The sequence below is a fragment of the Cardiocondyla obscurior genome, linkage group LG18 (assembly GCF_019399895.1).
Source record: "Cardiocondyla obscurior isolate alpha-2009 linkage group LG18, Cobs3.1, whole genome shotgun sequence".
Taxonomy (NCBI): domain Eukaryota; kingdom Metazoa; phylum Arthropoda; class Insecta; order Hymenoptera; family Formicidae; genus Cardiocondyla; species Cardiocondyla obscurior.
Genome location: NC_091881.1, coordinates 4,513,640 through 4,539,833, shown reverse-complemented (window position 1 = coordinate 4,539,833; position 26,194 = coordinate 4,513,640). Strand labels below are relative to the sequence as shown.

General features: G+C 30.3%; 3 protein-coding genes across 7 annotated transcripts in view; 2 read left to right on the top strand and 1 right to left on the bottom strand.

Moving 5' to 3' along the window:
* The window catches only part of Adcy2 (adenylate cyclase type 2 Ac76E), a 32,819-nt gene extending 13,425 nt beyond the window's left edge, over window positions 1–19,394 (top strand). The window contains exons 1-19 of one of the 4 annotated variants that reach the window (XM_070669247.1): window positions 793–1,724; window positions 4,309–4,475; window positions 5,486–5,815; window positions 6,030–6,224; window positions 7,268–7,374; window positions 8,248–8,359; window positions 11,589–11,716; window positions 12,736–12,894; window positions 13,222–13,354; window positions 14,537–14,607; window positions 14,683–14,788; window positions 14,863–14,921; window positions 15,120–15,290; window positions 15,678–15,915; window positions 16,349–16,512; window positions 16,597–16,834; window positions 16,941–17,195; window positions 17,408–17,525; window positions 17,897–19,393. In XM_070669247.1, coding sequence (XP_070525348.1) covers window positions 5,528–5,815; window positions 6,030–6,224; window positions 7,268–7,374; window positions 8,248–8,359; window positions 11,589–11,716; window positions 12,736–12,894; window positions 13,222–13,354; window positions 14,537–14,607; window positions 14,683–14,788; window positions 14,863–14,921; window positions 15,120–15,290; window positions 15,678–15,915; window positions 16,349–16,512; window positions 16,597–16,834; window positions 16,941–17,195; window positions 17,408–17,525; window positions 17,897–18,162 — 2,808 coding nt within the window. In that variant the 5' untranslated portion in view covers window positions 793–1,724; window positions 4,309–4,475; window positions 5,486–5,527 and the 3' untranslated portion in view covers window positions 18,163–19,393. Of the gene's footprint in view, window positions 1–792; window positions 1,725–4,308; window positions 4,476–5,485; window positions 5,816–6,029; window positions 6,225–7,267; window positions 7,375–8,247; window positions 8,360–11,588; window positions 11,717–12,735; window positions 12,895–13,221; window positions 13,355–14,536; window positions 14,608–14,682; window positions 14,789–14,862; window positions 14,922–15,119; window positions 15,291–15,677; window positions 15,916–16,348; window positions 16,513–16,596; window positions 16,835–16,940; window positions 17,196–17,407; window positions 17,526–17,896 lie in introns of those variants that run through there. The other 3 variants (XM_070669246.1, XM_070669245.1, XM_070669244.1) reach the window with 3 other exon arrangements.
* An 899-nt stretch (window positions 19,395–20,293) lies between these two features.
* On the bottom strand, window positions 20,294–25,172 carry LOC139109861 (uncharacterized). 2 transcript variants are annotated; one of them, XM_070669253.1, is made up of 3 exons: window positions 24,896–25,172; window positions 24,391–24,592; window positions 20,294–23,241 (listed from the first exon to the last, which is right to left on the bottom strand). In XM_070669253.1, exon 3 carries the CDS (start codon window positions 23,193–23,195, stop codon window positions 21,441–21,443), a length of 1,755 nt encoding a protein of 584 aa, XP_070525354.1. In that variant the 5' UTR covers window positions 23,196–23,241; window positions 24,391–24,592; window positions 24,896–25,172; the 3' UTR covers window positions 20,294–21,440. The 2 variants fall into 2 exon arrangements, with proteins under 2 accessions (XP_070525354.1, XP_070525355.1); XM_070669254.1 differs by lacking the exon at window positions 24,896–25,172 and having other exon boundaries at window positions 24,391–24,889.
* Window positions 25,173–25,204: 32 nt separating this feature from the next.
* On the top strand, window positions 25,205–26,066 carry Med10 (mediator complex subunit 10). The gene is made up of 3 exons (XM_070669255.1): window positions 25,205–25,426; window positions 25,592–25,675; window positions 25,752–26,066. Exons 1-3 carry the CDS (start codon window positions 25,305–25,307, stop codon window positions 25,939–25,941), a joined length of 396 nt encoding a protein of 131 aa, XP_070525356.1. The 5' UTR covers window positions 25,205–25,304; the 3' UTR covers window positions 25,942–26,066.
* The last annotated feature ends 128 nt before the right edge of the window (window positions 26,067–26,194 follow it).

Genomic DNA, 26,194 nt, shown 5'->3' with positions numbered 1-26,194 from the left:
GTACGTTAACACAAAAGAGCAGCGGCTAATTAAATTCATAAATACCAGCGTTGTTGCCCTTGACTCTATCGAACTTTATTAGCTGCGATCGCGTGTCTAAGCGCGACTTGTTTCATTAGCAGATTAGGTTGATTCGTTTATTCGCGCCAGCGCGACGACAATTTCGATCAATTAAGTTAATGCACTTGCAGAGCCGTGTATACACCTCGATCACGCAAAACGCGACTGCACCTTTTTGTTTAACAAACGTTTGCTGTAACAATAACAAATGGTCAAGTAATTGATTAAGCCATTTGTAAAGATTGTAGAATGCAGACTATTTTATTGAAAATTAATTAAAAATTGCAGCCAGTGAATTTGCAATGTATACGCATGTGTAATCAAGAAACACGACGGTGTCTTCGTACCAAATATAATTCGCGAAATTCGTGTATGTATGTATGTATGTACGTATGCGAATCGTCTAATTGCAAGTATCTGAGATAATCGAGTTTCAGAAACAGCTGGGTTAATTGAACTTATAACAAACTCAACTAACTTCGCCTGTAAATAATAATATAATAAGAGTGTCTTTTTTAATCTTATATAAAAAAATTGGTATAACGCGAATTTTATAACGACGACGATTTGACAGCTCGGAAGTGACGGTAGTTCTCGGAGTCTCAAGAAAAAAAAAAAAAAAAGAAAATTCTCGTTTATTTGTTTTAGAAGAAGACGCTTTGAGCTCGCCGAACGTATCTAAAAAACATAAAAGAAAGAACTCGGCTTTGAGCTCAATGCTTCGAGAACTCTGTCCGAGAAGAACAACGGTCAATTGACGATCGGGCCTATCGACTGTCTCACTCTTTCCGCGGTTCTCTCTTTTCCTCTAAGAGCCGAAATTCTTACAACTTCAGTCTAGTTGCGGAGACTCGGACGTGGAGGTGCGTCTCTAATCGCTCCGCAATTGCACGGATTTTCGACCGCGGATAGGATGTGTCGCGTACGAATATGTGTCGACGTCGTCGACTCGGGGATTGAACGATCATTTTCTGCGTTCCTATGTCATTTTACTCGTTATTCTGTGCTTCGTTTCGTGCCTATAAAAAAGTGTTCCGGAACGACAAGGTTACGTAGCAGGTGACGCAACGCGGCGCCACCGTCCGACGCGTATTACTCCGCGTATTAATCGGGCATTTTCGGCCGGCTCCCAATTAAAATTTTCTTTGGCAGATTCCGGAAACCCGTCACATTCAGAGTGTGAGATCTGCACCTCGCGCGTCTTTCTTTCGTCGCGGCCGGAATTCTTAACCAGTACCGAGCATTTTTGAGGACCTCGAAGAAGATGAAGTGCGCGAAGAACGTTTCATATCGCGGCCCGTCTCGTTCGTCGCGTAGTACAAGTTTTCGGTACGAGAACGGCACGAGCGAAGACTCGGTGGAAGTGAGCAACGCCATGGATATCGAGAGTGCAAATTTATACAACGAACGATCGTTCTTTTCGCGCTTGTTAATTTTAATCGTAGAAAATCGCCGCGATGATCCACCGTCATTCTTTCGGTCGTTCGTCTCTCGAGTGATGGTGTTAGTGATCATGAAAAAAAAGCAGAGCAGTGTAATACAGCGTCGAGTGATGTGAAGTGCTACGACACGTCAGGATAACCCAGAAAACTGCCACGGAAGGAAGGATGGAAGGAGGGAAGGAGGGAAAATAACCTACCTCAACCTAACTGAAAGCTACGAAAGTAAGTGAACCGGCAATTCGCCATCGGCCGTAGACCACTCGATTGTAATTATCCTAAAGAAATTAATGTAATTAATTAATTATATCCGAATGCAATGACGCACGCTAAGCACGCGCTCTGTAATCCCTAGTATTCTATAAATGGAAATATTGTACAGAATTTCAATGTGAAAATCTCTGCTTAAAAAGTGTCCTGGTCGCCGTCGACAATTGGAAGCTTGTAGTCTGTGCAATACAACGTTCACGGATCAGACATTTGCCACCGGCGGTGCATTGAAATTATTGAGAATTTTCCCAACGTTTTCGTAATACTACATTTGCGTATCTATGTGAAAATATTTTCCGAGCACAAAAGCGAAAGCATGCAAATGAGCTTAGAACTTCAGTCAACTTTAATAAAGAGGAAACTGAGCTATAATTCTTGCTGCTCTCGGTAATTCATAGATTAAATATTGAACGCGTTACTATGCACTTTCGATACGTTTATCTTGTCATAAGGCAATTTACGTAATGACAAAAATTTTAACTCTTATTTTATTTTGCTTTAAAAAATTTCTTCATTAAGATGAAAAATTTCAACACGCGTCAAGAAACGAACTCTCATTGTACACATTGGCATAAATTGACACATGGAATAATATGATGAGCATAGATTACACGTTTGTTGCTGCATTGGGAATTTTGAACATCATAAAGCGTTTGTAATTGTTGTAATTAGAATTGTCGGATACACCGTTAATATTATTTTAACTGTTAGAACAATTATAATTAAAAATTCATTAAAAGAAATTTATTTTAAAGTAAATAAATTTTACTACGGCTCGAACATTTTTATTATATTAATATCTAACTGAATTATTTGTTTAATTAATGCTCACACTTGATACTTCTTAAAATGGATAATACGAAAATAATACAGTATTAAAATAATAATACTGTTAACTTTGCGTATTTTAATAAAAATTAAATGCTAATGTTACGTAGTAAATTTTATTAGCACTTCGTGATATCGGTCGGTTTTATAAGCAAGGATGTCGACAATATTTGACATTTTAAAAATATTTCCTTTTCTCACGCATATCATTCACGTATCGAGTTTCTATCAACACGAATTATCGATGGGGTGTTATCATGAAACCATGTTAAAGCTTTGAGGGCTACAAACTTGAAAATAATTTAGATGGCTTAGTAGATCCTTTCCTTCTCATTTTTTTTTTAATCTTAAAAACGAAATAAAACTACGCTTAAAACGTAACACAATAACAATGTTAGAATATTTCACGTTCACGTTTTACTTCTACCACGTCTTTACGTGGTAAAGTTCAAGGAAATAAATAACATAAAATTTTCAGCGAAATACGATAAAGTAATTTAATTTATTTTTTAAGTCGACATTTATTTTTATTAGTATATAAAATTGCGTGCTACGATAAAGTTTTTTTTATTTTTTTTTTTGTGAAGGAGTAGATTTTTCTAAAGTATTTCGCTTATCAGTATAAATATCTTTTACCGATAAGCTCTTTTTTTTTTATTTGATCACAGCACGCATTTTAAGTTTATTCATTTATCAAAAAATCACGCAGATGTGCTTGCTCAAATCTTTATTTAAAAAAATAAAAAGAAATTAATTTATTTTAGTAAAACGAGTTTCTTCGAGAAATTTTATGTGTTAACAGAAGGATTATAACTTTGACGATTATAGATATACTTTGAATTGAGTTTCCGAGATTAAAATGTATTATAATGAGCATGCACAGTTACCAAGTTAGGGTTGAGAAGTGAACGCGTTATTTATAACAACCGTGACAAGTTACTTTTTCTTTTTTTTTTTAGAGTTATAAATTTAACAGGTACATTTATGGATGTGCAACAAGAATATAACTTTTAATGTTTTTAGCTGGACAAACTTTATAATGTAAACTTCATTATTATTGCATAACTAAGTAAAGTTTATTGCCTTTGACAGCAACATCAAAGATGCTGATGAAATAATTGAACGGTTGAGTAATATGTACTCTGTGCACTTTAACTGGGACATTATGACTATGATATTTTGTTCGTGTTCAGACTAAATTATTAATTAAACCTTACTGCGACAGAAATACACCACAATACAACGTCATATAGTGTTTAGTTACAGTTCTACGCATTGCGATATGAAAGCCCTTTTCAAACAGAAGTCAAACGTACGTTAATAATGCCCCGTTGGACTAAGCTTGCAACAGAGTATCTGAATTTATTGCTGCATTGTATACGTATTGAAAGTAAGCCGTATACATCTAAGCTACCGACGTTATAATATTATTGAGATAATAAATATAATATTAAACAATATCGAAACTTTCAAATCGCACATATTTATTTGGCTATTTATATTTGTGCTTATTTTTTTTTCTTTTTTTTATAAAGTCTCAACACCTTTTTCCTGAGATCTTTTCGCAAAGACTACTGATGTATCAAGTATTTCGAATTTCTCGAACTGCTTTCTGTCTATAAAAAATTCTTTTGGATATATTTTTCTGTTCCATTTATTTTTATACGAGTGTGAAAAAGACAAAGTTGGTCTACAACAATTCTTTTTCCAGAGAGCCTTGACGACACTACCGGCGATGATGCAGGCGTCAAGGAACTTCAGGAACTTCGCGACAAATATGAAGGAAAGCTGACGGCTTCTCTTTATACAGGCACACTCTGTATCGCCGCCATCACCTCGCTGATAGCTTTAGGAGCACTTTGTATCACCAACTATCATGTAAGTCATTAATAATCTCTTTAACTTAAATTAAAAAAATATTACTTTTCCACATTAATCAAACGACAGTTAGATATTGGTGTAACAAAGAAAAAAAATTTACTTAAAAATATAGATTTGTCATATTAATCTTGCCTATTTAGCAAAGTTTAAATTTAAAAACATTTAGAATAACAACTTTTCCTTTGTCCTTTTTTAAACCTTCGCATTTTTTTTTTAATTTTGTAATGTAAAATAGAAAAGAAAAACATATTCAAAGCACTAAACTGTGACCAAAATATCTTACTCTCTTTATTAACTATTTTTAGCAATCAGTGCTTATTAGTGAGATATTCAAGCTGTCTTAAGTTGGAGCATTATCTTATCTTTCGAGAGCAGAGGTTACAAGATGATGTTCTAAGTTGTAATTAATTTTCAATTAAAACTCCATCTAGTGCTCCTTTGTAATGGATCGATATTGGTCCAAGGCGGCTCTTGGCAGCGTATATATATTCTTCGTAAACCTGTCCTGAAACCGCAGAGCGTTAACTGAGCCAAGAATTAATATTGCTATCAAAGATGTGAGGAAAGCCTAGGCAACAATGCAAAGCTGTTCAAACCGATAGGTTCACGAAGAATACATAAAACGTCATGCTCCAGAATTGGATCCGAGAATGGACAATGTTGATCCTTCCGAGCCAACTATTTGCAAGATACGCGAGAAAATTAATAACGTGATTTATCTCAGATCTCAGATAAAAATAACGTAAAACTAGAATCAGTCATTGACGAGAGGAATTTATTTCAACGCGTAGAAAAAATTCTACTAAGATAAAAAATTTTAAAATAACGTATCGTATGTGTAGTCGCGAAAAAGCTTGACAGAACGCGGGCGTTGATCAAGCACGTTTTATTTTTATTTATACATTTATATGCAGAGTAGTGTTTTCGTACACACTTTTATTAAAAATGATATCATGAATGTATTGATTTTACATATGTTTAATATTTAATTCTAATTTATTTTTCAGGATCTATCCAAAGTGATTGATTTTGTGTCGGTATTGACGTCCATGTTCACCTTCTCTTTAATAATTTTAATACTCACGCAACTACCTTCGACTATGGTCTCTAAACGGTCCAGAGTTTTACTTGGTTTAACATCCGCCGTTATCCTTGGTTTAGGAATTCTAATATTGAACGGCATATTACCTTTATTCGCTTGCATCCTATCAATAATTGCTATTTTACCTAAAATAAAATGGCAAACACCACTCGTCATCGGTTGCATTTTGGCTCTCGCACAAATTTCGAGAAGACTTATTTTTGACGATTCAACAAGCTATTATGGCATAATTCAGGTATGTGTATAATTAAAATCTAAACTCTTCTCCTAATTGACTCGATATTTGAAATTAATGAATTTTAAATAAAAGTAACATTGAGAAAATTTTGAAAAATAATTTCGTAACTTATAAAATTTTTTAATCGCGAAAAGTTCTGAATAATGTATTTCGATATTACAAACGCAGACTCCGAGTATTTTACGAATATGTTCTTTTCATATGGACGCAGATTGTTGCGGAGATCATATTCCTTCTGGCTGCTATTCTGGCAGGCATGTATTACAGAATTCTAACAATGATGGCTCATCGCAAAACTTTTTCTGGCACAAAGACGGTGATCGAATCGCGAATCAAGCTTGAATGCGAAAGAGAACAGCAAGAACAATTATTGCTCAGTGTTATTCCAGCCTACATTGCGGCTGAGGTAAGCAATAAAAATCTCTTTGTAATCTAATTAAAATCCTGGTTATAATTCATTACGGAAGCATCCGAGGTGGATTTTTCACTGCATATAATGAAAAGGTTTCTCTCATTATTACATTTACTCATCAATCAATAATCGTTTAATTAAATTTTTACATATTATGCGTGTTCGACTTTTGGCTATATTTAATTATAGAATTAATCTTATATTTAAAAAATTGTAGAGATTTAGGAAATATACTGCGATAAAAATCGAATAACTTTTAAAGTTCTGAAGAAAGTAATTAACGGTTCGGACTAAAGTTTCCTATGAAATTGGACTCAAATTTGTAACTTTGTAACTTTTCCTTTTTTTTTTTTTTTTTTTTTTTAAATGAGAATCGAAGAAAATAATCGCGTGTAGCATTTATAGCAAAAGTTTCTTTCACGGTTTTTCAGTTGCTAGTTACTTTAAAACGCGTGGGTCAAGCAATCAGTCTGGCTTTCTTTGATTCCATTAATTATATCTTTATAAAAAATTAATTTGTCAATAAATTACATATTTGGATATGACATTAAATAATATATGCAACGAAGAAAATCACATTTAAAATTACATATTGAAAATAAAAACGTTTTTGTTTAATTTTTATAAATACTTGACGCTTCTTTTTATTGCAATAATACTAAATTTTATCTATTTTTTATTTGAACAATATATGATTTCTGTTATTATTAATCTTTGCTATAGGCATTGTTTATTGAAAATTGATTGCAATTCAAATTCCAATTGTTTTCTACTAATGCAAATACCACATAAATCATATGATGATGTTCACCGATGACATGAATAATTTATAGCTTTGAAAGGGTGATTTACGCGATAATATGCTAATCAAAAACTATGGGGTATAATGATTTCTTGATGCACTAACTTTATGATACAAATTTTCAGTACAATAGGTTATTAGGATATATATATATATATATATATATATATATATAATTGTTACAAAACTACGATAACGTTAATGCCATATAAAAAGAAATAATAATTTGTCATAGGTAAAAAGAAGTATAATGCTAAAAATGGCAGATGCTTGTCAGGAAGCAAATAAGCATAAACAGACCACGTTTCAAGAAATGTATGTACAACGGCATAATAACGTGAGGTAATTTATTTATTTATTATATATATATATATTAAAATTTATAATGCACATATTAATGAATAATTGTAATAAACATGTTTTTTTACGATAATCTTATTAACACAATATATACAACAATTATATATAATTGTTGCAAAATATTAATGAACGTAACATATTTTTTTTTATTTATAAAACAATGAGTAACAATTTTTTGTTTTGTCAGAAAATCAATTTAAATCACAATTACTCTTAGACACTTCTGTGCAATGTATCGTTCATATTAAATGTCTAATCGAATTGATTTGTAACAAGAAAGACAATGATAAAAATAAGACTCGCTGCACAAGGTCAAATGTTGAAATAATTTAGTCATAATCAGTGTATTTAGAAAGCCCGCGCGTAGTTCTCCCGTGGATTATATGGGTCGAGGATGATGGCAAGGAATATTGATTGCATTGAAATAAACGCACGCTGCACGTGTCGCATTGCCTTTGGTCTCCCGTCCTCTATTTATCCATCGATCTAGCGATGCATCTGAATTTAAATCATATGATCGCTCGATTGTGCAGCATTCGAATTCAATCGAGCGCACTTTAGACGTCGATCTATGAAAGACGAATTTTTCCTCAATGGCCTTTTTTATCGCAATACATCTTATATGTTATCTTTGAAATTAAAAGATTATTCGACATATACCTAAGTTTAATTTTTAATATAGAATTTTTTGACAAAATTAAATAATTGTTTATTAATTTATTCTCTTTAACAAAAATATTTTAACTAATTTTTTTTTTTTTTTTATGTTCTCGCTGATAAATTTTGCAATCTTATTTTTACAAATTTTTATAAAATTTTATTTTTAAAAACAATATATCTTTGTTGATTGCATAGCATTCTCTACGCGGACATTGTCAACTTCACGCCACTATCGGAACAGCTCTCAGCTTCGGATCTTGTGAAGACGCTGAACGAGCTCTTTGGCAGATTCGATCAAATAGCGCAGGTAAAGGAAAACATCAAAGTTAAGTTTGATTTATTTTTAATTAAATATCGAATGTGTTAAAAAAAAATTAACTTTCTTACTTAATTAAATTTTTTTTTTGAATGGCAGAGAAGCAATGAATGTTCGAAGTCGTTTCTATAAAAAAATGCTCTGAATATTTATTGTAAAAAATTTTAATGTTACTAAATTTTGTTTAATAAGCCTAATCAAACATTAAAATTTTTTATAATAAATCCATATTGCTTAACTTTTTTTTTGGCATTAATTTCAAACACACGCGCTCACACATACGCTTACACATACGTGAAGTAAATAATCCGATAAAAGGAAAGAATACATGGTGACTTGCAAAACTAAATTTCTTGCTACGTATATTATCGTCAATATTGTCGTCTAACCTAAGGTCGACTATGGATCCATTAGTGCGAGGTGAATAAAATGTCTGAAACCTTTTACCCTTTACCAACACCCAGAAAATATGATCTCCTATCACTTGTGCAAAGAGGGACATTGAAAGTGTACCTTCAATTTGTACGAGAATAATATTGAAGCACTTTAAATCCTAAAGTTTATTAAAATTCATACAATAAACATTGTTTTAAAAAATATGCAAGTATTTTTTTGAAATTTAGTATAACTAATTTTATCGGACTTTTAATACGAAGGAAAATATTTTTATTCTAATTAAAAAGAAATTCTCTTAATTTCACTATTCAATAATTGTTAGAGATTTTAATTTAAAATCGAGGAAAACTGCAACATGTTAAATGTTGCAGTTTAGAATATTATTTAGGATTTATTTGCAGAATATTTATGATTTATGTTTGTGCGTATTCATTTTCGTTTAACGGTTCATATACAATCATTTTAGTAACGCACAAATTAAATTTCAGCCAATCAATATACTTTTAAATCAGAGTTTTTCGTTGACTAAATAAATTCTGGTTTTGCAGCCCAGTATAACTAAATTTTTATAAAAATATGTATTTTGTCTTTGTACGATATACGCACTCTTGTACAATTAAAAGAAGGTAAATTTGAAAAAGCAAAATATTTGCAATAAATATTTAATAGGATTTGTAGAAATCACTAAATTTTATAAAAATAATAAATAACTTTATTTTAAAATAATAAACGAAAATGTGATATGCAATGGCTCGATTTTTTCAACGAATATTGAGTGTCATTCAATCAAACTGATAAAATGTTAAAAAATATAAAAGATTTCTTTCGAATATTTGATTGGCAAAATGTGCACAATTTCTTTCATATTAACAACTATCTTCTCTTTTATTTTATTTTTTTTTACATTATAGTATTGATTATTTTATCTCATGAAAATTTCATTTATCATAGAAGATTGAATATGTAAAGTAAACGTGTTAGGTAACGAAATGTGAGAATAAAAATAAAAATTGAAGGAAAAATCTTCATAGTATCGTAACATAAATCTTTTTTTACTCTTAATGAAAAATCAGAGGTTTATCGGTATGCAAAATTGAAGCTCGCGGAAAAATAATGGTGAAAAACAGTTTTGTATTTCAATAAGAAATGACTTTAATTTTAAAAAATGCTAGATGAGAAACATAGCTCATTTTATACTGCCGTTTATATTTATTCTTCCAATTTTTCCGTAAACTACTGAAAAAAAATTAATTTTAAACTTAATTAATACAATAAAAACTTACGATGGGAGACAAGGTAGACAATATTGAGCGATCCTATGTTTATAATCGGATGCCGTGAACATTCTTTTCCTTACAGTAAAGAAACAGCACGAAATTCCATGTCACGCTACATTAGCGTGGAAAATTGCTTTTAAAATGATAATAGAATACAATGTTGAGCTAGAGTTTGTTAATTTTCGAATTCTTAAAAAAATTATGTTTCGTGTCGTTGCATTAAAATGCATAAAAAAAATATTGGCTAGCAAATTGACATACACGTTATACAACATTGGCTTTCGGTACTCGCCGAAGTTAATATCGATGATTAAATACTGTGAATTTCCGACGAGAAAAGAGGGTCAGAGCGTGCGGCCGCAAGCGGACGGATTTTAAAACTCGAGTTTTATTTTTCCATCCGCTCTGCAGCCGCAACATTGCTGTCGCCACCACCATTATTGATCATGAGTTTTAGGAATTGTTTGTAAAGCTGAACATCTGCTTAAAGAGAGAAGTGAGCTAGCCAGGAACTTGCTAAATTTCGCTCGCTAGGGGCTAAGCTGCAAACGCTAAGGCCTCCAGCTTTATGGCATCGCATAATTCGCTTTTATAGCTGCTGGGAAGACTTTATGGCGTCACCGGAGCGCAACATGAATCCAAGTACAATATGATCTAGCGTATGCTGTGATCGTTTTGCAAACCAGTCTTTTCCTTACTACGAATTTAGAATACACGGTTTAATTACATTAAATGTTAACTGTCGATTTTATAAATGATTCTAGCGAGGGGTTTATTTTGCAGAAGCTACTGTTAAAATTATGTTTGGTAAAAAGAATATATTTTGTTACGTTAAAAAAAAACTTTAGAGTTATATTTTTTAAATTAATTTAAATATTAATAAATTAATTTCCTTATAAAGTAATTATTCGCTTGCTACTTGTAAAATTGTCATTAAAATTGTTAAAAAAAAGTAGAGCATAAGCTTCTAGATATCGTGATAATAATGGTGGTGACATTACAATGGCATGCTGATCGATGATAGGAATTATACCGCGGATAAATTCCACATTCCATTTTAAGGAATCTCACAATGTTTGCGTCATATCAGTAATGATTATTTCTAGAATCTTTTGATCGACGAAACAAAGAAATAACATTTGTTTTTTTAATTTAATTTCGAACATTTTACCGACTTAATTCAAACTCATAGACATCGATATCAGTCTTGGATACACACGCTACACAATCTTTCCGCAATAGCCTTTTATCTCGTAACTTCTCATTTCTTAAATCGTGTCGTGTAGTTTCATGTAACTGTCGGGTTTCGGCAATAAATTGTAATTTGCGAACAACAAATTGTCGACGTTGTAGTAGTAATTACAACAGAATGTAATTACAAAGTTATTACAAAGTCATTACATACTCGAAATCCAACATTTAAATTGCATTTTTATGTTATCTTTAGGATATTTGACACAAAATGTTAAATTGTTAACGAAAGACAAGGGGTTAAAAAAATTTATATATATATATATATTTATGTATATATTATTTACGATTTTCAGGACAATCAATGCATGAGGATAAAAATTTTGGGTGACTGCTACTATTGCGTTTCCGGGCTTCCAGTTTCCCGTCCAAATCACGCTTACAACTGTGTAAATATGGGACTGCAAATGATTGATGCCATCAGGTGAGAATCAAATAAAATACTAAAATTACGTTACTAACGAGAGCTCGTTAGTTACATGCGCTTTTCTTTCTATCTATTTTTCTAAATTGTTGCCTGAAGCTTAACAGAGCAAAAAAAAAGATAAAATAATTGCTGCATTACTTTTATGGTAAAAGAATATACAAAAAAAGGGAAAGATTTTTTGTAAAAGAGGACGTAAATTGCTGCGATATTATATATTATTTAATAGCGCTCTTTTTTTTTTTATTTTTTTGCAATGCAGATAACGGCGCAAATAATTATTAGATAAAGAGAATATTTTTCTGAGCTTTTGTAATTATAAACTAACTTGCATAGTACTAATTATTTCAGAAACTTGATAAAAAAATATTGTAAAAAAACTTTTAATTTTACTAAATATTTAAAATTAAAATAAAAGTTAAAGACTGATATTTTTATACAAAATATGCAACATTACATTTTCAATGCACTAAAAAATATAATATTCTTGCATCATTCTGATTAATCATCTATTGCGCTTTAATAATCACAGAATTTGCGTACGCTTTGGCGATAGCATCGAAATGTGATAACGTGGACTGTTCATCTGTGATTAGAGGATTAGTACAATAGACGCTTAGTAGTTAGACATTAATTACAGAACAATGCGGATCGAAAGACCAATCAATTATTGCCGGTTCCGTTTATAGTTTTGAGAGTTCCGACTTTAACTAATACATAAATAATTTATACAATTGATTTTAATTGTAAAGATTGTAATAAGAAATAAAAATTATTTCTTTCGCAAGATTACATGGCAGATGATAAAAGAGACTTTAGTAAAATTCAAAAACTTATGTAAATTTGTTCTGCAGCTCTTTAACCCTTGTCTCGTGTACGTTTCGAGTTTACTCTGTTTCCCAACAAACGAAATTCAAGATAATCGTTAAGTTTAATGGCTTAGCAGTCCGTGCAGCGAGAATAGGGGTGGCAAATGTCCTAAAATTGAGTATTCTCGAATTGAATCTCGTAACACGTAGGTTTGTTCGCGAGGCCACCGGCTTTAACGTCGACATGAGGATAGGAATTCACACAGGGAACGTGTTGTGCGGAGTACTTGGTCTGCGGAAATGGCAATTCGACGTATGGAGCGACGACGTGACCTTGGCCAATCACATGGAGAGTGGTGGTCTACCAGGGTAAGACAATTCACCACTGTCATGGCTCTCGTGGCATTGTATTAGCTTTCGGCTTTACCACACCACAATATGCACTGCAGCATTATATGCAAAACGAAGTACCTTCCTCCCCCGTTTTATACGAAATATTAATAAATGTTCGCATAAATAAAAATATTACTTCTATTAATTCTTTTGCGTAACTCTAAAGTAATCTCTTACTCACGTACAACGTTAAATAAAATTGTAATGCGGTTCTAATACATTTTGACACGAGAGACATTAATGATCGTTCTTTTTTACAATGCTAAATTATTCTTCTCGATTAATATTCTTTTCAATTTTAAGGAGGGTTCATATCACGAAAGCTACTCTATTGCAACTTGGTGATCGGTTCGAGGTTGAGCCAGGCGACGGAGGATCTCGAGAGAGTTATCTTGCTCAGCATAAAATAGAAACTTTTCTTATCGTGCCGCCCAAGGTACGTAAAAGTTCATTGAATATTCGCCGCTTAAAGTGGTTTCGCAAAAATTTCAATTTCCACTTGTTATCTATTTTGATTCTTAATTATATCATAATTAAAGGAGTATTGCTTAAACTCGTGCTGTTTAATTTTTCACTTTACGACATTGCCGAAGGGAAAACACAGACATGAGATCTATCCTCATTTGCTATAGCACCGCACACTTTATCTTCATCGGTGCTAATTACACAGATTGAGAACGAAAATTGAATTAAAGAGCAATTTATTGTAACAGCACATAATTTATATTTAAAAGAATAATTACTTTTTAGATTGCCTTGTAAAATGTTTTTCTTATTGGCGAGAAATTAATATAAACCATATTAATTTTACAAAATTACTCAAAATGTTATGTGACTCTTGCGCTTGTTTGCAACGTAATAAATAATAAAGTTAAATAATTTATTCAATACCAAAAAATATTTGTAATTCGCAAAAAAAATAACGCTGTTCTTTAATTAATTTAATATTGCTAAAATATGTACTGAAATATTTTAAGAAAAATTAACCAAATGAGCAATGGCTTTCTTGGTGAAAATGAATACAAGATCCGCGTTAGTACTATCAAATAATCTATCACAAAGTGATGATAAAGTTCACTCGTGAAACAGGAAGTCCGAGTAAATTAAGCCGTACCTTATTTCTGTATAAACAAAGTTTAGATCGTAATGCCCTGTTTATCGCCTCAATAAATATCTTAGTAGAAGCTCATTAAAAACTTAAAAGCTCGCTAAATCGCTCTTTTTCTTCCGTGTACTTATTTACATCTTGTTTTTAGAAGATGCTGCTTTTATTTTAAATACTAAAATCACAATTTTATAAAATTCTCAATTCTCTCGTGTAATAAAAAAAAAATTCATTGATTAAAACATTTTTTATCAAGAAACATTTATGTTATCTTCTGTGTAAAGAGGTGTGTGTGATAACGGTGACAGTGATATGCTTGAAATTTTATTCGTTAAATCTTTTGTTTTCTAGTTAAATATACTGTAGAGGATTTTTTTGCGAAAATAGAAAGTATATTCTTATTATAAATTTTAGTAGAAACAAGAGATTAATATATACACAATTACGTATTAAATAGAAATCTTATAACTCAATGAAATTAAATGTAAATTTACTAATTTTGATTTTTTACAGCAAAATCGAGAAGAAAATGGAATAGAAAATGGTGGAAATCGTATACTAGGCCCTGGACCAATACCTTCGAGGTATATTTTAATAAATAAAATATATTACATTGTATGAATAACTTATAAATAATTAAATACGATATTCCTTAATAGATCCAGACCTAGTAGTAAAATGACAAAATATGTGGAATGTTGGGGTGCAGATAAACCTTTCGCTAATATAGCTGAAGCAACGTTAGCAAAGAATATTGGCCTAACAGTAAGCATATTTATCTACTTTTATGAATATCTTTAATAAAGTAATTAAAAATACACTTGTTTTATTTTTAATAGAGCATAGCAATGATCGAATCAAATCTACTGGCAAACAATGCCAACTGCTTTGATACGCAGTGAGTTTCATATAATACTTTTTTATTAATATTATAATAATTAAACATTTAAATTATTTATTTCATGTTAATATTACGGAGTTAAGTTTAAATATAGCTGAATGATTAATTAATAATTACATTATTCTTCTCTCTCTTATGTGTATAATATGTAAATTACAATATAAAAATGTGTCTGGTTTTTATGTATAATATTAGACACTGGTGCGGCGGAAGTGAAGAAATTTCGCCTTTTACTTATTGGTTCAAGGATAAGAACCAAGAGCAACTGTATCGAGAGCAAAGAGATGAGCAATATTTTTGGTACGTTGTGGCCTCCAATGTGATTTATATTATGATGTTCTGCATCCAAGTCATTTATCTACCAAGGTAAATTACAATATAATCGAATATTTAATATTTAAGTTCTTCCTCTCTCTCTTTTTTTTTTTTTACTTTTTTTTACATAAAGCTATTGTTTTACCTTAATGTTATAATTTATAAAATAAATATCTATATTTATTTTAATAAATAAAATTATGAATTGTGTAACATTTTTATTTTTAAATAATTATAAAATAAAATTATTATGTTTGATTAGTATTTATTTAATAATGTAACTTTTTTACTTATTGCTTCGAAACAAATTTAAATTAATGAAAAGTTTTATCAATTTTTTCAATTATTAAACTTGTTGAATGTAATGATATGTAAGCAAATAAAAATAATATTTGTACTCTACAATTTAAAAATTAATTTTGTTTTTTATTTCCACAGCAGCATTATAGTTTACGGTTGCTTCGCAGCTGGTTTAACATCTCTAATTATATTTGCTACAATTTCTTGGTTCAGTGGAAAAGCTGATTCTGAAAATACTGATGAAACAACGAATCAAATTGCACTTAGCCGCGGTATCAGAATAACTGTGTATTTGATAACGGCACTATTAGCTATCACGTCATCAGTTATTAGTCTGATCGAAGTTGATCGCATTGCCGGATATGATATTGTACCAGTGCGTATATTCAAAATTATTTTTTATGTTATTTTATAAGAAAAAAAAAAATATATATATATATACTATGAAAAAATACGTTCGACAAATACTTGTTTTTGCAGAAAAAAATTACTATTACACTGAAAATCTAAATACTTATATTAAATTTTAAAATTTGATAATATTAATGTTAAAACTCGGATATCTAGAGATGTACATTTAATATACTATATTTAAGATGAACTACATTTATTCACATCTTTTAAAGAATACTTATTAACATTGTTTTACACGCATTTTAAATTCTTTTTATATTATTTACTAGTTGAAAATTTTAAAAACCATTATTTGTTATACTTATTTTTATAAAATTTCATTAAAGTAACTTTATATGTTTACATGCTTATCACAATCGCTTTCAATAAATAATTAATTTAATAAATATTTTCAGGTATATATATATTCCCCAGTGATAGCGTTAATAGTTGGATGGACACATTTGAGAGTCGATTTTTTGCTGAAGCTAAGCGTAATGCTTGTATCTGTTGGTATAATACTCGCAGTTTTTTCTCAAGCACCGATAATCCAACTGTATTATGAGAAATCTAACGCTACGTAAGTGAGGTGTTCTAAAAATCGGTTAATACATATTATAAATTGCAAACATTGTGGAAAATTTTACGAGTCACATTTTTGCAGATTTTACGGCGTGCATTATCTCATGCAAGAGGGATATTTATTGGTTCTCGTCAGTCTGATACTTCACATTCTTGACAGACAAGTGGAATATACATCTAGAATGGATATTCTTTGGAAGAGCAAGCTAATGGTCGAGCAGGATGAGGTGGAAACTATGAGAGGCATCAATAAGATTCTCTTGGAGAATATTCTTCCAGCGCATGTAGCTGATCACTTCTTGGCTACAAGAGCTATGCAGGTCAATTTTTAAAACCTTTTAATTTTAAAAATTGTTTAACTGCATTTCTGTTTAACAATATCATCAAATAACGTTGAAATAAATGATAATTATTAATTTTTAACAGGAGCTCTATCACGAGAGATACAGCAGTATTGCTGTAATGTTTGCGTCGATTCCGAATTACAAAGAATTTTATGACGAAACCGACATAAATAAGCAAGGTCTTGAATGTCTGCGTCTACTTAATGAAATTATTTGTGACTTCGACAAACTTTTACTCAAACCGAAGTTTTCGGGGATTGAAAAAATCAAGACGATAGGTAGTACTTATATGTTAGCGTCCGGTCTGAGTCCGGGAAAGGAAGATGGTAATAGTAAGGTAAAATTACAAATTATTATTTTGCCTTTAGAGTTTAAAGTTAAAAATTTGTAACTATCTGACTTTTTGAGAAATCTTTTTATAATGCAATCTTATAATCTTGCATCAAATAATATCACAGACTAAATAAGGAAGTTAAAAAATGCGTTAAAAAATGTATTCTTTTTTTTTTTCTAACGCAAAAAATAATACTAATTATCTGTATTATACAGGACCTATTGAAACAACAAGATCATAATGTAATTGTGCTCGTCGAGTTTGCCATCGCGCTTATGACTATTTTAGACCAGATCAATAGGGATTCTTTTCAACGATTTAAATTAAGAATTGGTAAGTATTAAAAATTTTTATGTAATAACGAATATTCTTTTTGTATTTAAACATTTTTAATAGAATTTAGATGTTTTAAATAATAAATTACGTACACCGAAGGACAGATATGACGTGTTCTGTGGCGACAGCGGCTAGCGTACGTAATCCTAGAGGCAGGGGATGAGAGAACGGGGAGAAATCGGTCATCGGCAAACCGGCCGGCGCGGTATATACATGCGGTACATGTGAAACTCGACGCACACGACACTAAAGTCACGTTCGTTAGCTGCCGTCGCCATGTCTGTCTTTCAGCGTACATGTATATTAATACTTATCAATTATTTTGTAGTTATGTGAAACAAATGAGCAATTAAATGTTTTTATTCAAGGCTTAAATCACGGTCCAGTGATAGCGGGCGTTGTAGGTGCTCAGAAACCGCAGTATGACATTTGGGGAAATACGGTAAATGTGGCTTCCAGAATGGATAGTTGTGGAGAGATGGGCAAGCTTCAAGTCACCGAGGACACTGCCAAGATTCTCATCGATGCCGGGTATGAACTCGCTTGTCGAGGACCGACGTATGTGAAGGGCAAAGGAACTCTTACCACATACTTCGTGAAGACCCCATTCGATGATAAAGGGGACAATTATTAGGAATGAATCTCATTAATCAGAATTCGAATAATCAAACTTTATTTCGCGAGCGAGAAAAGTGTTTCTATAATTATATTCTCATAATTCTAAATATTTCACGAAAACGTGAGTGCAAAACGTTGCAAAAAAAAATAAAATTTCGCTCAAGTTGTCTAAATGTAAAAAATTATGAAAAAGTGTTTTAGCAATTATTTTATCTATTAATGTAAAACATTTATAAATAATTACTTATTTAACTTATAAATAAGATCTTAACTTTATAAGTAGTTATGACACGAAAGAAATTACATATTTCTTAATTTATCAAAGAAATTGAAATATTCGTAGTCAAATATTCGTATTGAATGTAAAATTAACTTTATTCTTCTATGTCATGTATTAATGAATGAATAATCGATACATGCGCAATAAAAATGTGAACTTATAGAATTACTTACTTTTTAACGTCTTTTTTTTTGCATTTAAAAGAAAAAAAGTTATAAAATTATTGTGGAAAAAATTTGGAACACTGACTCAATGTAATTATAATTTTTGACTTATAAAAAGTGGTAAAAAGTATCGTTACAGCGTACCTGTTCAAGTAGATTATATTGTACATACATATATCTTTATAATATCTTGGCAGATGTATTGTGACATAATTATTTAGCTTTCATAGCATATACATATACCTATGAGTCGGCATAAATAAATACACTAGCTTTTTTTGCTTTTTGTGTTTTATGTTATAGCTTGATATTTATAAGCCACAAAGTTATCGTGATATTTCAATAATATCATCGAAGTACTGTTCTGTATTAGTACCGCATAGAATCGTATATAGATAATTAATATGTAAGAATTAGTTATTAAACATATTACAAACGATTTACGCGAATCTTTTCGTATTAATATTATTTTATATGTTTTTACATGATATTATTTTATATTATAATATCGTTATTATTTTTATAAGTGTAATGTACAATTTCCCATAACGCTGACACTGTAAAATATTTTTGACTCACAAAAGTTAATTTGTATACCGAATAATTTTTGTATCATAAATGCAATTAGAATAATATGAAAGTTTTGAATTTTTTTTCATCAGAATCCAAAAGAATTATTATTGACATACTTGTTATATCATCTTCTAATGGAATTTTAATTGTGTTTTTCCATTTCTATTTTTTTCATAAATGTAAGTTACAACTTTTCCGTCGAGATTGGCTGTACGTAAAATGTACGTGATGATTGAGTAATAAATATGAATAATAAAAAAAAAGATTTGTACAATTTATTTTACTAACCTAATCAGCGCCGTTAGGAATCAGATTATTATTTCTGTATATTGTTAAATTAACTTTTTCTGGTCCTCTAGTCCTCTAAAAATATTGAAAAATACATTAACAATAGAATAAATACTATTTCATCCTCGATTATAATTAAACAATTGCGGTAATTTAATTATATACCCATTTAAATGACCGAAAAATGAAGTATAAATCAACTGACAAATCTGTCAACTCCGGGGTTTCGCGGCGCTGAACCGTCTGGAATCGTCGAAAAAGTATCAGGAATTATTAGGAGTATAGGAGGAGTAAGTTAGTGGCACGGCGAGAGCCGGTTTCCGCTAAAAGTCGCTCGTGATTCGTCCATATTAATCAATCAGAAAATAGAAATTAAAAAAAGAAATTATTTGGTTGGTCAATATGGGCCAATCACGAGCGAGTGAAATTGACGGAAAGTAGCTTTCGCCATGACACCAACTTAAGCGGCGTTTACGACGAGTGTAGTAAGATCTCATTGTAGACACCGCTTTACCCTTTCTATGTTCCTAACACTTCATGATACTTTTCTGACAGTTTTCGGACGATTCAGTGCCGCAAAACGCTGGGATGAAGAACGTTAAACATATTAAAATAGAATAAAGTTAAATAAGATAGAATACGGCAAAATTAAATTAAAATAAAACAAAGAAAGTTAAAATACAATAAATTAAAAATAAAATAAAGTAAAATAAAAAAAAATACTACAAAATAAATAGAAAATAAATTTAACAAAATTAAATCACAACAAAATTCACTCTTTTATTTTGGATTAACTTTCGCTTTAATAATATAAAAGGTAAAAATTGACGTTTGCAAGTAACTCACATTGCAATAATTTATTATTGTCCGTTTGGAAAAAAGTACATATTCACAAACATGATGACGTTTATGTTTTTAGTAAAACCGACTTATAAATTAAAAATAGAATAAAATATAAGAGAACAAAAGTTAATTATTTATTCTGATAGTTTAAAAAGTAACTGTTACAAATAACAATTTAAAAGTGTGAATTAGTGTTGTATTTTTTGCTAATATAGCAATATTTTTAAGAGTATTTTACATATATGTATATGTATATAACTTATAAGAGATTACTTCACTATATATTATTTTTCTGTTTATCGAAAAGAAAATTAATGTTTAAATGTTTAAATGTGTATATTTAAAACTTATTCAAAAATTCAATAGATTAAAAAAAATATTAATTTCTATCTTAGAAAATTAATGTCAAATCATTATGATGCAAATTTTGTAGTATATAGTACAAATACAACAGTATAAAGTTATTAAGTATAGTATACTTTCATTAACATACAGTATTACAATGTCTAAGAATCTAAGCATGATTTATTATGCAAAAATATTTTATCTGAATGAATAAAACATTAGTGAAACTTTCAGTTTAATATATTTAAATTATTTAAACTAAGTATGCGTGATAATAATATAAGTAACTATTACAATAAAATCTATTATTGTTATATACAATAGAATTGTTCTCTATATATATAATAAATTCTATCATATTTAATAAAACTTATTTATTATACACGCATATATACAAATTATTATTTAATAGACGCGCACGCACATACTTGTCTGTATTCTTTTCTTTTTTTGTATAATTATTCACAAACCACAATTTTATTTGCATTTGCGCAATATTTGCATATAGTGCAGATGAAAGTATAATCGAAAAATAATTCATCGGAGGGAGAAATCCGTACTATGGTATATAAAAATAAATTTTTGCTTATACATATATATAGATATATATTGCAAATTCATATACAGAATGCTTTAAACAAAGTTTTAAAACTGAAAACTAAATAGATTATAAGAATCCGAGACAAAGAGTCATTTTGAAAAATAGACTCTTATAATTTAACAACAGTTTTCGACTTTAAAACTTTGTTTAAAATACCTTGTACCGGAAGCTAAACCGTATTGTGTGATGTGATTATATAGTCAAAGCGTATATGGATATTCCTTGATATAATTTTTAATTAACAGTGGCAAATGTTCAATAGGCAACTTGCTTCGATTCACAGCAAGTCTAGCTAAATGTGATAACGATCGAACTTCCTTTACAAGAGGCTTGGTCAAATAGATTTGGCTGTATAATTGTCCACTAAAATCGACCCACACTTCTCTACGATGCTCATCCATTCTTTTTGAATATTCGATGTAGTATTCTAACATTTTAATTGGACAATCAAAAAAAGGCATCGCCAATGCTAATTTCGGTGCTGCATCGAGCCGAAATTGTTCGAGAAAATAGTGTACTCTAATAGAAGCAGGACCTCTCGATGTTTTTACAGATATCGCGAAAGTGTATCTACTATCTGAACTATCTCTCATTAACCATCGACCGATAGACGCGTCTTTCAAAAGATTTTCACTCTGCTGCCAACTAATGCCTTCATGATACCAACCACAAATCTGCAACAATCTTTTTATGTCGCGTAATCTGTTCACATCTGAATCTAAGCCCCATGAAGTCGGCATTAGCCAGGACGTTGGAATCGTTGGCGCTTCGCTTCTTTGTTCAACATTATTACAATCTTTACTATTGCCAACTGCAACGATTTGATTCACCGTTGTGCAGTCTAATTCGTTTGGTTGTACAATACCACCTCCGTGAAAGTTATTTCTACCATGATCTGGCAATTTCATCGCCATGACTTGTTTCGGCGGTGTCGTCGTTGTTGCTGTAATATTAACTGTGCAGTGACCCAGATTTGCAGGTAACTGGACAGTAGCATTTACTCGGACCTGTACGCTATTACTAATAGGCTCCAATAGTAACGAGTCACGATTATCAGTAAGAGATGTATCAAACAGTCGTCTATGATTCTGACAATGATTTTGCTGAAATGTACTTTTGCAATTACAGCAGGTACTCGTTTTGATTTTTTGCTGCCTTGATTCAACACTTATTTCGTTATTTTGGTCATCCTTTATTGTTCCAGATATCTTTATATCCTCAGGCAATTTTGTACATTTATTGAAAGGCGTAACAAATGTCTGACAAGCATTATTATTAAAAAATGTAAAATTTTTCGAGTGTTTTGACATCATTAATCTTTCATTTTCAGTTGACAATTTCTTTTGCACAAGGCAACCGCCGCCTGTAAGCTTTGGTTGAATTTTTATTTGCGAAGCTTGTACTTGAATATCTGATTCCGTATTTTGTACACAGTAATCACTCGATTGTATATCGGGTGTAGCAATTGTAACGTTACCGCCAGTTAGGTCACATGTAGTCGCGATATATTGTTCCGAAGGAGTCACATCATAATTAAAATTGTCTGTTACCATAATAAAAGAATCTTGATCATTTAATCGCTGAAAAATAGTGGATTCGCGAATATTTGTAGATGGCTTTATAAAGCAACTACTGCCACTCGTATACCCACACGACATTGGGATACTATTAACATAATATGTTGCTGTCGAACCTATAATATTAGGAACCATTTTTACTTGTTGTTTCTTTTCTTTTTCTTTTTTGTCTTCCTCTTCCTCCTCCGCTTCTTCCTCCTCTTCCTCATTATCTTCGTACTCTTCTTCCTCTTCCTTTTCTTTTTCTTCCTCTTTGTGTTTCTTTTCTTTCTCATCCTCTTTCATTTTCTTTTGATTTAATTCGTCATTCCATTTTAAACAACATCCCAATACTGGAAAGCGATGGTGACATTCTGGACACATCACTTTCAACATCATGTATATATTCTCGTAATTGAATTTGTCACAATCAACATAGTACAATCTAAAATAATATAACAAATATTAGCATAAGTAGCATATATGAAATGTACAGAAAAATGTATAGAAATTTTAAAAAGGTCTCGTATGATTGTATAAACGTATGTACTTATTTGAAGAATAAAAGTGTTTCAAAGTTAATTAAATAAAAAAAATATTTAATCGTAAATCGGTTCTTTCTAACATATATATTTTAAAAATAAAACATTTAAATCTAGTTTAGATATGTCTTTTGATAAGTATAAAATATTATTTTATAAACTTATTTAAAGAAAAATATATTTTTAATTATAAAATGTAGAAAGATTCTATTAAAAGATTTCGGCCTCGTATATCGAAACAGAAGTTCGTAGAAAAACATTTTTAGCAAACATCGGTGAGACGGACGATAACGACGGTACTGTACGGTGACGTCTATTTCGTGGAATACAGTCTGAAAATTTGACGCGCTCTTATATTATCCGAGCTACTTCTATGACACTCTATTTTCACCAATCGGCGAACACTTCGGGGAAGCGTTTATGTTCGTCAGAGAATATTGCGCAATATCAACTTGATAGCAAAATTAGACCGTATATATATTTTAATTTCGTAAATGATTGACGTTAAATTGAAAACTGATAGTAATATTAAGCATGGAATAAAATTTAAATATATTATTTATTTAAATAAATTTTAAATAAAAGTAAAAATTAATTAATATAAAAATTTACACAATTTCACAAATTTGTTAAATAATTCAAAAGTACTTTTGTTAGAGAACATAATATAAATTTAAATAATACTGTAAAAATAATCGTAAAAATTAAATTTAAAACAATAAAGCAAATAAAAAAATTTTCTTCTACATGAAAAAATAAATTAAAATGGTTTTTAATTTTTTTCTTATTATTTTAATTAATTAATTTTTAGTGTAGAATTATTCTTTTTTTCAGTTATACAATACTGACATAAGTATATTAAAAGTAATTTAAATTTTTATCATTAAAATAATTTATTACATTATTAATAAAATTTTTAACTATAACACAATGTTAAATATTTATTAATTCCTTTAGAATTAAAACAATTTCTGGAATAATTATAAAACAACATAAAAAAATAAAAAATAGGAGAATACATTTTTTTAATTAATATGTTTAAGTTTTCTTACCAAAATATATTTTGTTCCTTTATTTTGCTGAAGTATTATATCCAATAAGATATATGGCTATGCAGCCCAGTAACTTTGTATTTATCTTTCAAGCACTGTTAAGGTACTGTTAAATTATCAATTCTGGTACCCTAAATTTTCATGATTGTCATATAGAGTTTGATAATTTTAATGTTGATTTGATTGATCAAGTGAAAAATACCTATGTGACAAACATTTATTTTACCAGCTGTTCACTATTAATAAAAATATCTAAACAAGTAGCAAGCAATAAATAAGTATATATAAATATATATGAATAATTAATTCTCATTGTAATACGAACATTATGACATTCTGACCATTTCTAGCTGCACACTTACATACGTACAAACGTGTATATACATATGTATATACATAAATGTATATAATATGTATTTACACCCACATGCACCACACACACCATATAACTTCAAATTTGGGCAATCAAATTAATTATCATAAGATGTCGAATATTAATGAATACCTTATTATTCGAGTAAAAACAGTCTCTTGGCCTTGGTCATACGTTCTTGCGAAATAATCAATTTAATCGTTTCAACGAAGGCTTTTCGATCCACTTGTACTTTTAATCCGTTCGTAACAAAGGTACTATAAACTTCGCAAGATTTACGTAAGATAACGTATCCCTCGGATCGTGCTATATACAAATATGCAGTTTAACCGCACTCGTTTATCTCATACTTGCACGTCAAAGAATAAAATTTAACATAACCTAACTAGAGTCACTCACATAACGATCAGCCATGACATCTTCAACGCCATTGCGACCATTGCGATGTACCAGAGCCAGCCTGACCAGGGCAGCCAATTTAACTGAGGAGGACTGATCTGACTTCTGAGTTCTGACTGACACAGACTCGTTGTATACAAAAATGGCATCTGCCTTAGAGAACCTGGAGGCTCAATTAGAGCTTTTCATCGAGAATGTCCGGCAAATTCGTATTATAGTAAGCGATTTTCAACCTCAGGGACAAAACGTATTGAATCAAAAGATGTGAGTATACGCGCAACATTCGTACGTCACGTATGTGTATTTAAAAGTATTATTTTTTTAGATTAACCTCGCTTTTTAAAATACATTGTTGAGAGTACATACAGACATTATTTTTCTCTGTGCTATAGACTATATTTACTTATTAAGATTTTTTTTTTCTTATAGTCAAGGCTTAGTCAATGGCTTGCAGGAAATTGACAAGCTAAAATCTCAAGTGCAAGACGTCCATGTGCCACTCGAGGTATTCGAGTAAGTCTGACAAAGATGATGTTATAATCATTTCACGTTTAGTTGATAAACTGTTATTATAAAATACTTATTTTAGTTACATTGACCAAGGGAGAAATCCTCAATTATATACGAAAGACTGTATAGAGAAAGCTCTGACAAAGAATGAACAAGTGAAAGGAAAAATTGATGCATATAGAAAATTTAAGGCTAACATGCTGGTAGAGTTGAACCGAGTTTTTCCGAATGAACTGGCCAAATATAGAGCAATTCGTGGAGATGAATAGGATAATCCTAATTTTAAGAACCACTTTTTGTAATTAAAGGTTTTTTTTTTCTAATGCTGCCACACAATATGTAATTTACATTTACATTAATAACTTCTATATTTATTAAAGAATTATTGAATACATTATTAGTGTATAATATTTAGTATTAAGTTACCTGCACATACATTATATGCACATGCACATACATTATAAGTATTATAACTAAAAAAAATATTTTTAAACATTGGATAACTTTGCAAGGGAGATTGAA